This window comes from Monodelphis domestica, chromosome 1 (genome assembly GCF_027887165.1).
Source record: "Monodelphis domestica isolate mMonDom1 chromosome 1, mMonDom1.pri, whole genome shotgun sequence".
In the NCBI taxonomy this organism is placed as follows: Eukaryota; Metazoa; Chordata; class Mammalia; order Didelphimorphia; family Didelphidae; genus Monodelphis; species Monodelphis domestica.
This window is the reverse complement of record NC_077227.1, coordinates 82,069,300-82,084,466: the sequence shown is the minus strand read 5'-3', so window position 1 is coordinate 82,084,466 and position 15,167 is coordinate 82,069,300. Positions and strand designations below refer to the sequence as shown.

At 37.8% G+C, this 15,167-nt stretch overlaps 1 protein-coding gene across 2 annotated transcripts in view; it reads right to left on the bottom strand.

Moving 5' to 3' along the window:
• Positions 1 to 1,898, bottom strand: part of LOC100023687 (protein FRA10AC1) — a 66,232-nt gene extending 64,334 nt beyond the window's left edge. Inside the window, exon 1 of one of the 2 annotated variants that reach the window (XM_007478790.3) lies at positions 1,408 to 1,898. In XM_007478790.3, coding sequence (XP_007478852.1) covers positions 1,408 to 1,440 — 33 coding nt within the window. In that variant the 5' untranslated portion in view covers positions 1,441 to 1,898. The remainder of the gene's footprint in view (positions 1 to 1,407) is intronic. The other variant, XM_007478789.3, reaches the window with a different exon arrangement.
• Between the last annotated feature and the right edge of the window lie 13,269 nt (positions 1,899 to 15,167).

Below are 15,167 nucleotides of genomic sequence, written 5' to 3'. Positions count from 1 at the left end.
TGATATTTACATGATGAAAGCACCAGGTCAAATTCTTTTGCAATGAATACTATAAGATGGCCCAAGTGGTCAGAATTCTGAGCCTGGAGTCAGGAAGAACTGAAGTTCAAATCTAGTTTCAGACACTTATTAGTTGTGTGACCTTGTGCAAGTCACTCAACTCTGTTTGCCTTAGTTCCTCATCTGTTAAATGAACTGGAGAAGGAAATGGCAAATCACTCCAGGGTCTTTGCCAAGAAAATCCCAATCCCAATGGTGTCACAGTCTGAAACACCTGAACAAAAACAACCATATAGCCCTTTCTATTTTATTTTAACTTTTTAGTAGGAAGGTAACCAACACTGGAAACACATTCTCAAACTTGAAAGAACTGAGAACAGATGAATAAAGCCTAGTCCCTCTAAACAAAATAATAGCAAGAGTAACATGTCAATGAGGCATTGTCTCCTGGCTTCCATGTCTTCCCTCCCTCCCCCTGCTGTCCCTATGCCATTTTGGCCCCTTAGCACCCTTACATTCCTTCAAGGTTGAGTTTATTTTTGTATTTATAAGAAATCTTTCCTTAGTCTCTTAGTTGTTAGAACTCTTTCCTGCCTCCTCAAATTTTCATTTAAACTACTTCCGGTTTGCCAGTCGAGGAGAGAACTGATCTGGTATCCTTGCTGGTGCTTCAACACCTATCCTGCCTCCACCTGCCTTTGCATAGGATGTCCCTGAGTTTAAGAATGCTCTGCCCCTTCCACCTCTTGATCTCTCCAAGCTGCTAAAGCCTTCCCCTACTCTCTGGAGCTCTCATATCCCTGCAGAGTTGTAGATTGTCTCTATGAGGATGCACGCCCCAGCCCCCAGTCTGTTTATGGCTGTTTGGGTTATCCCTGGTGCTAGGTGCATTATAAGCATCTCATAAGACTGGAAACCAGGCCAGCCTTCCATCCATGACGTCACCGCCTTTCAAACAAGTATAAGCTTCTCTGTTTACCCTCCGACTGGCTCCCCCACACCAAAAGACCTAGGGGAAGCTCTAAGAAGGCAGGCAGGGGTTCATGGGTCTCGCACAACACCGAGAGCATCCCTATGGTGTCCACATCTATAGATTCTGCGTTAATTTCACTGCCCAAATAAAGGGGTGGGTGGGTGCCGGCCTCTGAGGGTTAATGTATGGGGAAGTGGGGAGGGAGCTAAAGAGAGAGGGGCTCCGACCCCAGCCTAGCCTCAGCTGCTCTCCCCCCACCTCGACGGTTTCACATCCCCGCTTCCAGGAGTCTAGACCATATGAAGCCTCCAGACCTAGGTCCAGTGGTCGGCCCCGGAGCCGCCCACACCCTCTCCGCCCGCAACTCAGGCCCGGGGCACCCCCACCCCCGGGCTTCTTCCCTCCCCGCCCCCAAAACTGCAGCGACCACGCACCGCCTGAGAGAGCCGCTGCTGGGCCCGCTCCATGGTCGGCAGCCGCACAGACTCACGGGAACTGCTTCTGCAACCTCTCCCTCTTCCGAGCCCCGGATCTCTAGGGCTTCTTCCGCCCTCCTCCGCTGGTGCCACCGGGGAAAAAGCACCGGCCCCGGCTCCTGCGAAAGAGCCGCCGCCACGTCCTGCCGCCTGAAGAGACCGGTCGGAAACTAGGGTCCCGGAAGAGATGGACTCAGGCTCTCGCGAACACCAGAAGTGAACGTTGGTTTAGCGGATCGCAGCAGGCCCGTGTGCTCTTCGGCGGCCCGTGGCCTGAAAGGATGCTACGGCTTAGAAAAGTCCTTTGTAGAACCCAATGCCTAAAATAACTTTAGCACCGAAGGTTATGAGCGGACTCACAAATACGGTTCCATATTCCCCTCCAATCCTCCCCTATTTCTTCTTCCCCCTCCCCTCTCCCTTCTTCCTCCTTTGTCTGCCCCTCCCCTCCCTTTTTCCTTCTCTCCTTTCCCTACCTCTCTTCCCTCCTTATACTCCCCCCCTCCCCATTTTCTGAAACTTGTTGGAGCATAAACTGAAATTATTGCGGGTGGGGTGGGGTGTTATTTGCAAATAAGGAGCACTACAATAAAAGAAATTTGTTTGGGAGGGATTTGCAAAGCCCTTAGTACAGTGCCTGGTATATAATACTTAATAAATGCTTATTACCTTCCCACTTCCGTCCCCCCTAAATGTTTCCTCAAATTATGTTTCTTATTGTTTTTAAGAGTATGATAAGCCCTACTTCCCTATTAACTTCTCAGGGGAAAAGCTTTGAGCTCTCCTATTTACTTAAAATTTTCTTGATTTATAATAATTTTTTTTGTTCAGTTATTTCAGGCATGTCCCACTCTTCTTGACCCCATTTAAGATTTTCTTGAAAAAGGTATTGTAGTTTGACATTACCTTCTCCAGCTCATTTTACAGATGAGGAAACTGAGGCCAACAGGGTTAAGTGACTTGCCCAGGGTTGTATAGCTACTAAGTGACTGAGACTACATTTGAACTTGGGTCTTCCAGACTCTAGGCCTAGCCCTCTACTTCTACCTAACTGCGCCAAATAATAATAATAGCAGCTAACATTCTTATAGGACTTACCATATGCTCTCTACAATTACTCTACAAGGTAGGTACTATTATTATCACCATTTTATAGTTGAGGAAACTGACACAAACAGATTAAGTAACTTGACCTGCCTTGGGTTACACAACTTTTAGGTGTCTGAAGTTGGGTTTGAATTTAGCCCTACCTGATACTGTGTGCACTACCTAGCTTCCCCTTTATGGTAAGAAGACTGCATAGAAATCCTGTTGTCAAATTCATAGATGACAAAGCTTGGAGGAATAGTTAATATCTTAGATGACAGAATTTGCATCTAAAAAGACCTTGACATGTTAGAACAATGGACCAAAACTAATGCAATGAAATTTAATAGGGTCCTTATGAAGAAATTACACTAATGTCTTCATGGTGTGAAGGTGGTCCAGGGTTCTCAAAGGCCGTGCCAGTGAAGTGTAAACTCTGACAGAATGGAGTGTATAACTGCCATTTGAGGACACTGTGTCTCCCATCTTGTTTAATTTACACTGACTATCCCCAATGCCCGGAATTCTTTCCACAAAAAATATTCCAGATGTCAAATTGTTATTTAATTATTTGCTTCTTTTTCTCATAAAAATAAAGCTAACTAACCTCCAGGCAGTGACACGGAATAGGCACTAGAAAAGCTTTTGTTGACTGACTAACATAGATTAAATGTTAAATGAATCACCACAAAATTAATTACTTAGTCAAAAGAACAAGGCAGCCTTCTACCATGTATTTGACTTTAAGTTTCACTAAAATCACATCATCTGCATAAAGCCTTTTCTGGTTCCCCTTAATGCTAATGCCTTCCTTCTGCAATTATCCCCAATTTACCCTAGCCATGACCTATCTCCTCTCCAAAAAAAACCCAAAAAACAACTCAGTGGCATTTTCTCTACATTCACTCCTTCAAACCATCTGCAGCCTTTGATATTGCTGATCACTCTCTCTTCCTTGATAGTCTTCTCTCTAGAGTTTCAGAACCTGACTCTCTCCTAGGTTCTCTTCCCACCCATCTGACCTTTACCTATGTGACCTTTACCATGAGTCACTCTTCTCTGAGAACTCCACTGAGGACACTCTTCTTCCTCTTTACTACTTCACTTGATGATCTCATCAGCTCCTATGAATTTAATTACCATCTTTAGGCTCATAATTCTTAAATCTATTTATCCCCAAACTGCTGACTTCCAGTCTTGCATTTTCAGTTGCTTTTTAGACATCTTAAATTGGGTGTCTGGTGGTCATCTTAAATTCTATGTCCCAAACTGAACTTGTTACTCCCCACCCCCATGCCCTGTTCCCATTACCATAGAGGGCGATGGACCCTCCCATCCCTCAGACTCGCATGGCAAGTGTCATCCAGAATTCGTCAGTTCCTCTCACCTGCCACATCTAAGCTGTTTCCAAGGCTTGTCAGATTCCCTTCTGCAACATTTCTCCTTTTTATCCCTTTTCTCTTCTGACACTGTCATTCCTCTAGTTGAGGCCATCATCACCTCACATCTGGACTGTTGGAATAGCCTGCTCTTCTGGTGGGTCAGCCTGCCTCTCCCTACTCCAACCAGTCCTCCATTCAGCCACTAAAATGATTGTCCTAAAGAGAAATTCTAATCATATCACCTCCCTATTCAAACTCCAGTGACAGATGATTGCTTTGAGTAAAAGACATTATTAAGAACAGTTGCATTTGTGTATGAATACTGTCTAGATTGTAGGAAAAAAGCATCTGCTGTAATTTGCTGGTTATACCATATTTAGAACATTGTATTTAGTTCTCAGCACCAAATTATAAGAAAAACATTGACAAACTGGAATGTCTTCAGGAGATGTACTTGAGCATCACCAAAGGCACCTGAAGACATGTCACAGAGAGAGAAGATATAAGGTAGTGGAAAGAGTGTCGGACTAAGAATTTGGAATGCTACCTCTGACACTTATCAATATGACCATGGATGAGTCACTTCATCTTTAAATTAGGAATAATAGTACCTATAACAATATCTCATGGGGTTGTGTGAGGACCTAGTGAGATAATGTGTATACAAGAGCAATGCACACTTTAAAGCATTATATAAATGTTAGTTATTATAATAGTGTAAAAGGAATGGTTAAAGGAATTGGGGACCTTTCAATCCAGAGAAAAGCATTATCTTAGGTGGGAATTCTAGCTTTAACAGCTGAAGGAAATGGAAATGGAAATAGATTCGTTTTGTATGGTTCCAAAGGGAGGAAGTGGTAGGAAGTTGGACTAGGTGACTTCTGAAGTCCCTTCTAAAAAGGAGATTTAATGATGATTCTGTTCTTTTATAGTATATCACTCTGCCTCTCCTAGGAAGAGAGGGATCATGGGTATGTGTTGTGTGCATGAGGGGGTATAAATATGAATATATAAACATACATATGTATTCAATTCAGATCTATTTACTTATTTAATAAAACCTTATTTTCTGTCTTAATTCTAAGTCAGAAGGACAGGGACTAGGCAAGTAGGGTTAAGTGATTTGTCCAGGTCACACAGCTAGGAAGTGTCTGTCAAAGGCCAGATTTAAACTCAGTACTTCCAAATTTCAGGACTGACACTCTATCCACAGAGCCACCTAGCTGCCCCCATACCTATTTTTTAAATATGTACATAACTTAATCACATAGGTACTGAATAATAAACTTTTAAAAAGAAATTTAAATCATTGAGATCCTCCCATTTTCTCTTAAAACAGCCAAATGACAACATTTTAAATGTTTTCTAGTATGGACTTTAAAGGCCTGGGCTTTGCTCAAAGGTAAAACTTTGGAAATTTTTTATTTTTTTCATAATCCTTTTTTTAACAAACATAGAAATAATTTTTTTTTAAATCATGGCTCTGTGTCAGAGAGATAGAAATATATGTATGGTGATATGGGGGAAATATGTAAATGTATACTCATATACAAAAAAATAGATGTGTATACACATAAATATGTGTATTCATATATAAATATATATCCTTTTAAAATAGATTATAAAATTTTACTTACAAGCAGAGGTTTTTCTCTTTAGAGAAGACCTAAGATGTTATTGGCTATTGATCACTTCTAAGAGAAATGGTGAGATATATTTAAAGGGTTTAAGATCTCTTTTTTATTACCACTTATTTTTATTTTTTAAATATATAGCATAATATATGTAATAATACATATGATTTGTAGAAATATATAAAAACATATAAAAATATAAAAAATTATAAATATAAAAAGCATGCTTATCCAAGAGAAACAAATTCTCACATTCACTGTGTCCAAAAGCCTATGTCTCATTCTTTTTCTCCCTTTCTCCAAGATCTTCTTTTAAAGTTCATTACACAATACTTAGCATGATCCTGAACATTTTCCAGGAAATAAGTATTTTGTAAATTTAACAATTTTAAATGCAAATGAGAAATTCAGAATTTGCATATCCCCAATCCTCGGTCAAATTTATTTAAAGCCAAATGTTGAATAAGCTTAAACCTAATTTACTTCATTTTCCTTTATTAACATGAGTTTTAGGTTTTTTTAAGAGCATTCACACTTCTTAAATCATTTTCAAAACAATTCTATAAGGCAGCTATACTATTTTTTTCATTTGAAAGTTGAGGAACCTAAGACTTATCCAGTTAGAGATCTAGCTAGGAGTAGAATATAGGTCTCCCAGCACCTTATGTTTCTTTTAAGAGACATTACCTTTTTTTTTACTTTTGGGCTATCTTAGAACAAAGATCTGAGTCAATCCATCCAGGATTCAAAGCTATGATTCCAGGGGGTGTAATTATTCCAGAACTATTGCCAAACTATGCTTTCAGTATATACTTTTCATTTTTTCCCCAATGAGGTAGTCATTTCATTTGGAAAACAAAATTAATATTAGGGATAAATCACATGCCCTGGAACAGAAAATTGCTTCTTTAGGAATAATTGAAATATACCAAAAAAGCACTCTTCCTTCATCATCATCATCATCATCATCACCCATAACAAATATGTATTTACTATATACTTTTTAGGTAGAACTATGTTAGGCACTGAGAATACAAAGAAGAAATAGACAGGATCTTTCTGTGCTCAAGGGATTTGAAATCTTTGGACAGATAATGCAAATATTTAAAAAGATGATATATGTTACCTTGTGTGGTTATCCATTTGCCAAATAAGTGTTGCAGTCAATGATTATTTCCTGAATTCAGAAGAGAGAATGAACACCAAAAGTCAATGAGATCTAGGAAGAAAGTGAAAACCAGGTATATGGAAAAGCAGGAAGAAGGTCTGAGGTGGAATGGTAGAGGGGAGGGAAGTTATGATGAACTAGGAACAGAAGCAAAACTATTCATGGTTAATTTGGGAAACAATAAATCTATTAAATGGTTCAGCAGATAGAAGACCAGGCCTGAAATGAGGCAGATTCATCTTACTGAGTTCAAATCCCACCTCAGACACTAGCCTTGTGACCCTGGGCAAGTCTCTTGACCCTGTTGGCCTCCGTTTCCTCAACTGCAAAATAAGCTGGAAAAGGAAGTGACAAACCATGCAGTATTTGTCAAGAAAACCTCAAATGGGTGTATGAACAACAATAAAACAACATGAGTAACTCAACTTGACGGAAGCAGGGAAGTCCTGTGCTTGAAAAGAAAAATAACACTATAAGGCAGCATATTAAGTGTATTTCTCACCTCGTGATGGTAGGTGCTTAAGTGCTAAATGAGAGGAGCAGAAAATAAGGTTGAAAAAGTAGATACATTAGGTAAGAGACCCAGATGGCAAATGCTAACATAAGTGATTTAGACTTTTCTCTAGATAGCAGGGCACCATTAAAGGTTTTTGAGGAGGAGATGACTTGCAAAATGATCATTTAAAAAGATTTTTCTGACATCAATAATGCAGAATATTGGGAGATAAGTGGGGAGACATGGGAGCTAGGAGGCTGTGGCAATGATTCAAGTGTCAGGTGTAAGAAATGGAGAGAAAGGGATGAATGACAAGAGTTGTTTCGGTGGAGAAAATGACTTGATTTGGTAACTCAAGTTCTAGGTTAAAAAAGAAAGTCACAAAGATTATGGCCTAGAAGACAGAACAATAGTACTCAAAGAGAAGTGGGATAATTGAGAAGGGAAGCTGGTTTGGGAACAGTATAATGAGTTCACATTTAATTTGACATTAAGATACTTCCTCCAGGTTTTTCCTGGTCTCTACTTTTGATAGAGCCTTTAAAGTTTGCTGGTGCCTTCCTTTCTAAGGCAATTCTGTATATATGTTATATGTACTGATTTAGGTATGTTAGTTCTCCCATTAGAATTTAAGCTGCTTGAGGACAGGGCTAGTTTTTGCTTTTAATGTATGTGCCAAGTGCTTAGCACAATGTCTAGCAAATAACAAATGTTTAATGAATGCTTATTGATAGATTGATCCAAGTGATGATGCCCCCCTTAGACAAGTTTGTGAAATAAAAAAAAAATATTCTGCTACTCATATCCTCAGGTTTTTTTATCCCTTTCCCATCATCAAAACCAGATTTCAGTCAGTTGTACTTTTTTGTGAATGAATTTAAATCAGTCTGTCTTTTTAAAAAACTTTAATTTTGTCATGAAAGGCTTTGTCTTCTGTTAAAGAATTTTCAGACAGAAGGAACAGGTTGGAAAGATTTTTGAGGGGATGGAAAATATTCATGAAGATTCTAAAATGATGCCAGTCTAAAATGGCTGCCAGTTTTGCCTACCTGTAAGCAAAATTTCTTTTAATTTTTTTGTTTGTTTCAAGTAGACAACCATGTTGCATGAATTATGAAACCTATAAAAATCAAACAGATAAGTGGTATGCTAGACTTTCCAGCCTCTTTTACTAGTTGTATGACCCTGGGCAAGTCACTAAACCTCTATCTCAATTTCTTCACCTATAAAATAAAGATAATAACAATGACCTTCCAGGGTTGACAAGAGGATAAAATGAGATAATATTCATAAGATATCTTGCAAACCTTAAAAATACTCTTAGCTATTGATATTTAAATGATAGTATGGGGGTTATGATACAATAAAATCAGGGGTAGCTGGATGCCTTAGTTAAGTAAGAGCCAGGCTTAGAGATAGAAGTTCTGGGTTCAAATTTGACCCCAGATACTTCTTAGCTATGTGACCCTGGACAAGTCATTTAATCCCCATTGCCTAGCCCTTACTACTCTTCTACTTTGAAACCAATATATAATATTGATTCTAAGATAGAAGGTAAGGGCTTAAGAAAATAATCCAAGAAAATCTTCAGTAAGGTAATAAAACATGTATTGACTGATAAACATAATTATTTTTTTACTAAATGGTTATTGGGAATAAAGGATGCAATTTACATAGATAAAAGACTGGAGCAGATTACAAGACCCCAGTTAAATAGTCACATAGTCGTGTTAAGCAGAATATAGAGGATGCCACTAAAGGGGAAAAGAGAACAGAAAGGGAATTACGAGGGCAAGTAATAACAATAATGATAGCTAGTATTTATATAGCACCTATTATGTGTCAAGAGCTTTACAAATTTTGGTCCTTACAAGTACCATAGGAGGTACCCCCATTTTATGGATGAGGAAACTGAGGGAAATATGTTAAAAAGCTTATCCAAAATCACACAACCAGTATGTACCTGAGGCCACATTTGAACTCAGGTTTTCCTGACTCCCATCCCGGAGTCCCACCTAGCTGCCTCCCTCTATCTATGCTTGTGATAACATTCATCTACCCCAGATCAGTTTATGGAGAGGACAGAATTTTAGAGATGAAAAGGACCTTAAAGACTGTGGAGTTCAATCTCCTCAATTTACAATTGAGATGGGAGGGGATTTTACTAAGGATATGCAGATAGACTGGCAAAAAACCTTCATCGGAGGACAATACCCTTGCTACTTTTCCACTGGACAGAACATTTAGTTCCTAACTGAAGACTTTTGATGGGATCTGATTAATAATAGAAATGATAGATCCTTAAGCAAGAAAAAATTAAGTGATGGGAAAACAGTGTTTGAATAAAATGATTCCTGGCAACTAAAGCAAATTAAAAACAATGGGAGAAAGCCCCCTTTGGAAACTATTTGTATCGATTCAGACACAAGATGGTGAGAGCCTGGAATGATTTCTTTGTTCAGTCCTCTACTTCTGAACTTACTTCTGATTCTGTTGTACATATAAATGATTTTCTCGGTGTTTTTATGTAAGTCATATCTGAATGTAATAAAGTTATCACTTCAAAATACAGATAGGAGCAATGGGAATGAGGCAAAAGGAAGGAAAAGAGGGACATTGTTCTTCCCACTGTTGGGCCTGGGCCCACATTCCACACACTCTCCACTGTCACTTCTGTTAGCCCTTTGAGAACAAACTCCACATATCTTGGATGCTTTATTTTCACTTACAGCTAAATACAGTATAAACCAAGCCATAAATTTTTTCTTGCTAGCTCACCCTCCCTTTGGGCTTCAAAGTCTCCTTCACACATATAAAAAAACAAATCAAACCCACTCTTAGCATTGTGTATATTGCTTTCTCTCTACAAGAAAGGGAAGGGAACAAGCATTTATATTGTCCCTGCTATGTGTCAGGCACTGAGCTAAGAGCTTTTTATATATATTATCTCATTTGATCCTCACAACAACCCTGTAAGGTAAATGTTATTATTATTCCCATTTTACAATTGAAGAAACTGAGGTAAACAGAGGTTAAGTGACTTGCCTGGGGTCACTCACCTAGTGAGCATATGGGGTCAGATTTGAACGTGAGCCTTCCAGACTCCAGATCTAGCACCCTCTCTATTGTACCACCCAACTGCCTATGAGATAATTCTGTATTTAGAGAGAAACCCTCTCTATGTCACCTCCCTCCTCCTTACATTTGCTCTATCTCTGCTTTCTCAACTATGGATTCTATTTGTTGTCTGTGTAAAGTCACTCATCATACACTCACAATAAAGATTTGAAACATCAGATGAAAAACTAAAGCAAAACTCCAGCATTTTTAACCTTGAAATATAATTCTGCATTAAATGAGCATGTACAAAATTTCCACACTATTTAGAATCAAAGTAGAGAAAAACATAGTAACATTGCCCAAAATTGAGCTCTATTTCTGATCATTTGGGTAATTTCATGAGTGTAGGGCATTCTCTTTGAGGAATATGTCTTACCAGTTCCAATCACTACCATCTTGGCTATTTATACTCTTAAGAAGTTGCCTGGGAATCAGGGAGGTTAAGTGATTTCACTCACAAAGTCAGTGCATGTCAGAGGCAAGACCTGCAAAGAGGTCAGCTTTCTACCCACACAACACCATGTTCTGGAAAAACACTGTCCAGCCATAGCTACCATACTGTGAAAGCAATGGTTCTCAAAGGATGTGACAGTGAGGTTCCCTGAATATGCCTTGAAATCCTCAGCTACAGTTTGCTGCCTATTTTTCTCAGGTGGGCTTCAAGAAAGTCTTGATAGAAGCTCTATCCATGGAGAGGCAAAGGTGATTCATCTGCTGAGGGTCCTGGGCAAGGATGGATAAAAGAGGATGAGGAGGGGAAAGCAAAGGAGAAAGGAAAGAAAAAACAGAGGCATCACGGGTCAGGCGACCCCAAACTCCACGAATGCTTCTTTGTTGCCAACTTGAACATTGTAGGATCTAACTCCTTATGTCAAAGAATACTTTTCCCCGAGCAAAAAAAAAAAAGATTTTAAGAATCATCACTATAAGAGAAAAATTAAGAATATTGATATGTTCTTTATGTGAAAACTATCCATAGGATATAAAAAATATATAAAACAACTAAATTCTACAAAATTCAATGTTTATAGAATTGTGAGGAAACTGGAACCTTAATACTTTTTGTTAGGAATTCAGTTTAATTCTATAAATAGTTATTAAGCGCCTACTATGTGTCATCATCAAATAGGTCCATCAAAGTTAAAAACAAAACAGTTCTTGCCCACAAGGAACTTCTAATCCATTGAGGGGAAAACAGCATATATGTAGACAAGTAAAAAATATAGAAAACAAATACAAAGTAATTGTGGAGAAAGGGATGGAACACCAACAATTTAGGAAACCAAGAAAAGGCATTTGTAGGAAGTGATATTGAGCTGAGTCCCAAAGGGAGCCAAAGAATCCTAAATGTAAAAGGGGACTGACCAATGAGAGTCCAGTTCTTTGTGTTTTGTCCTGTGTGCACTGCCTGATAGAATCTCCCACTTGTATGTTTGGTGACTCTTCTGGACACATACATGCATACCTATTGGAAGAAGCATGTTTGATATTCTGTGATTATTTCCTGCCTGCTTGCAATGTTCCATTATGAATTCCTTTTTACTGGTTATTGAAGTGAAACTGGAAATTCATACCAAAAGCTGGTCAAAATGCTCTCTCATTCTCTCTCTCTCTCTCTCTCTCTCTCTCTCTCTCTCTCTCTCTCTCTCTGTCTGTTTCTCTCTCTCTCTCTCCCCCAACCCCCTCTCTCCCCCACTGGCTGCATTGTAGTGAGAAGCATAAAATGCTGAACTTACCACATGATCCCACTGTTCTTTCTGTGTTTATTGTGTCTCTTCTGTTCTGCTCTTTGGTAAAGACAAGCATTAGAAACAAATACAACTTGATGAGCTTCTAAAGATCAGAAGATTGACCTATTTGGAGATATAGGAATTGAAGTCCATGCCAGAGTTTGCCAATAGGTGAGTCCATTGTGCTCAAGATAAAAGTCATAAAATTTGTTCATACTCTAACTCAGTACTCAGATTGCATAGTAGGGGCATCCTTGCAACAAAAAAGTGTACATAACTACATGAAATAATGGATTTATTTAGTATGAAAAAACTAGAAACAATGTATAGTAACCAGGAAATAAGTGATTAAATGTTGGAGTGTCAACAAAATGGGATATTATTATCCTGAAAAAATGACAAATATACAGATTGAAAGGAAACTTGGAAAGGAAATATGATGTGATACTGAACAAAGATAGAATTTCTTTAAAAAACATTTATGTGGAATAAGGCTATATTTAAAGACCAGTATCAGCTACAAAATCTCTTAAGTACACATACAGAAAATAGGTCAGTAGAGATTCACAAAGCAAGTAAATTATTATTATTTACAGTTAAAATTTTGATAAACTATCTATGTTTTGTTGGAATTGGTATACCAAAATATATCCCTGTCTTTCTCTGTCTTAGTAGATGACCTTCAAGAATTGCTATGATTAAAAAAAAATGTATTACCCTGCAATCAATCTGATCGTAAACTCTTTTGAATTTAGCTAGGTTGTTCCTTGGATGGTCACCATCTAGTTTGTTGCTGGGCCTGTACTCAAAACCATTCCACCTTGGAAGCAAGCCAGAACTCCTTTCCCAAAGGCAATCCACTCTGCTCATCTTCTATTCAATTCTAGGCTCAGTTCATTGTCTGTTTCCAGTGTTTGTCCAAGATATATGAGTTGTCCATCCAAATGTATATGTTATAGTGCGTGCATTAATAATATATACATTGAGGGTATCAATGATAAAGGAACAAGAAGAGAGGTGATTCTTTCACAAATAATAAATAGCCTACAGTGGACCACAATTTTGTAGTTATATAATAGACTGAAAGTGTAAGGAATATATGATCCCATTATACTTTTCTAATAAAAATATTTTATTTGGTAAAGAGTAATGCCATTTTATGTAGGCTGTCCAACAAGATATCTCCCCTGCATGTCAAAAATCTTGTGATTCCTCAAGAGATATAACAACAGGGATGCCTTTGTTCAATAATCGTCTGATCGATGAATATCAAGTAAAGTACACAAGACAAGAAGATGCAAGATTGCCAAAGGTTTTTTTCTACCATCATGGAGGATATCCAAGACAAACCAAATGGAAGAGGGATTCCCTATAGGCAGTGAGTTTCTCTAGATTTTTCCATTTATGGATGATATTGTTCTGGGGCTTATATAGTCAGGATTATAGAGCTTTTAAAATAAGATTTATCATATATAAATGTTTATTTTTTCAAATAAAAATACAAAGCTCAGATTCTATAGTTTTTACTTGAGGCTAAATCTTATATTCTGTTTATTTGTATTTTTTGGAATATTGTTTATAATAAAAATAGTAAATGTTTTCAATTAATTATTAACTCTTTGTGGTGGCAAAAAATTGAAAAATGAGGGGATGCCCTTCAATTGGGGAATGGCTGAACAAATTGTGGTATATGTTGGTGATGGAATGCTATTGTGCTCAAAGGAATAATAAAGTGGAGGAATTCCATGGAGACTGGAACGACCTCCAGGAAGTGATGCAGAGCGAGAGGAGCAGAACCAGGAGAACATTGTACACAGAGACTGACACTCCGTGGTACAATTGAATGTAATGGACTTCTCCATTAGTGGTAATGCAGTGATCATGAACATCCCGGAGGGATCTACGAGAAAGAACACTATCCACATTCATAGGAAACACTGTGGGAGTAGAAACACAGAAGAAAAACAACTGTTTGACTACATGGGTCGAGGGGATATGGTTAGGGATGTAGATTCTAAATGAACATCCTAGTGCAAACACCAACAACATGGAAATAGGTTCTGATCAAGGACACGTGTAATACTCAGTGGAATTGTGGGAAGGGGAGGGGGAGAGGAGGAAGGGAAATAATATGATTCTTGTAACCAAGGAATAATGTTCTAAATTGACTAAATAAATTAATTTAAAATTTAAAAAGGAAAAAATTTTTAAATTAAATTGGATCTTATAAAAATATTTTTTAAAGATTTTACTCTGGCCTTTAAAGAGGACAATAAACTAATGAAGTTATTTTAAAAACTGTTTTATGGTTTTATTATTTACTATATCTTTGGGGGGACCAATAATATTTTTAAATTATTGTCTCAAATATATAATTTTTAATAATACATATAATTCTCAAATCAAATAATTTATCACTTTGTCATTCAGGTAAATAAAACTGTAGAAGTTTTACCAAGTTGTCTTTTGAAACAGATTCTGAAATTTGGCCCATGGTAATTTGGGCAGAATTCAATTAAATGTCTAGTTGCATCTAGGTCAGTTTCCTTTTTTTCAAGGAGCCTTTTTGTTGAGAGGGGGGAAAAGCCTTATAATTTAACTTGTCATTTTCAAAAATATACTATAGAAAAGTACTTCCTCTTTGTTTTTCTCTAAAAGGATGGGTAAGGAGTGAGGTATTGTTTTGAACTCTCCTAAAATGTGTCAACTAAAAAGTTAATGAATACCAGAGTCAATAATTGGAAGTGAAGTGAAAAATGAAGACAACGTTCTGTACCAGCTGCAGCAATTAAATGAGCACCTGCTTCATCCTTCATCTGCCATCACCCCCGCCAACAAACCTCACACTGCTTCATTTAGATTTGTTGCTGAGGTTTTTTGTTTTGTTTTGTTTTTTGAGGAAAAGTACCCTTCATTGTCCAGGCATACACCATACACACAGTATCTTACTGAATTTTAACTTGGGTTTTCTGATGAAAAAACAGTAAGGGAAACGGTAGTGTTTACCTGAATGTAGTAAAGCTTTCTGTATTTCCCTCATGCAGAGTTTGAAATACTGTAAGATCCCATGTAACCATAGCAATCAGCTTCACTGATGTGAAG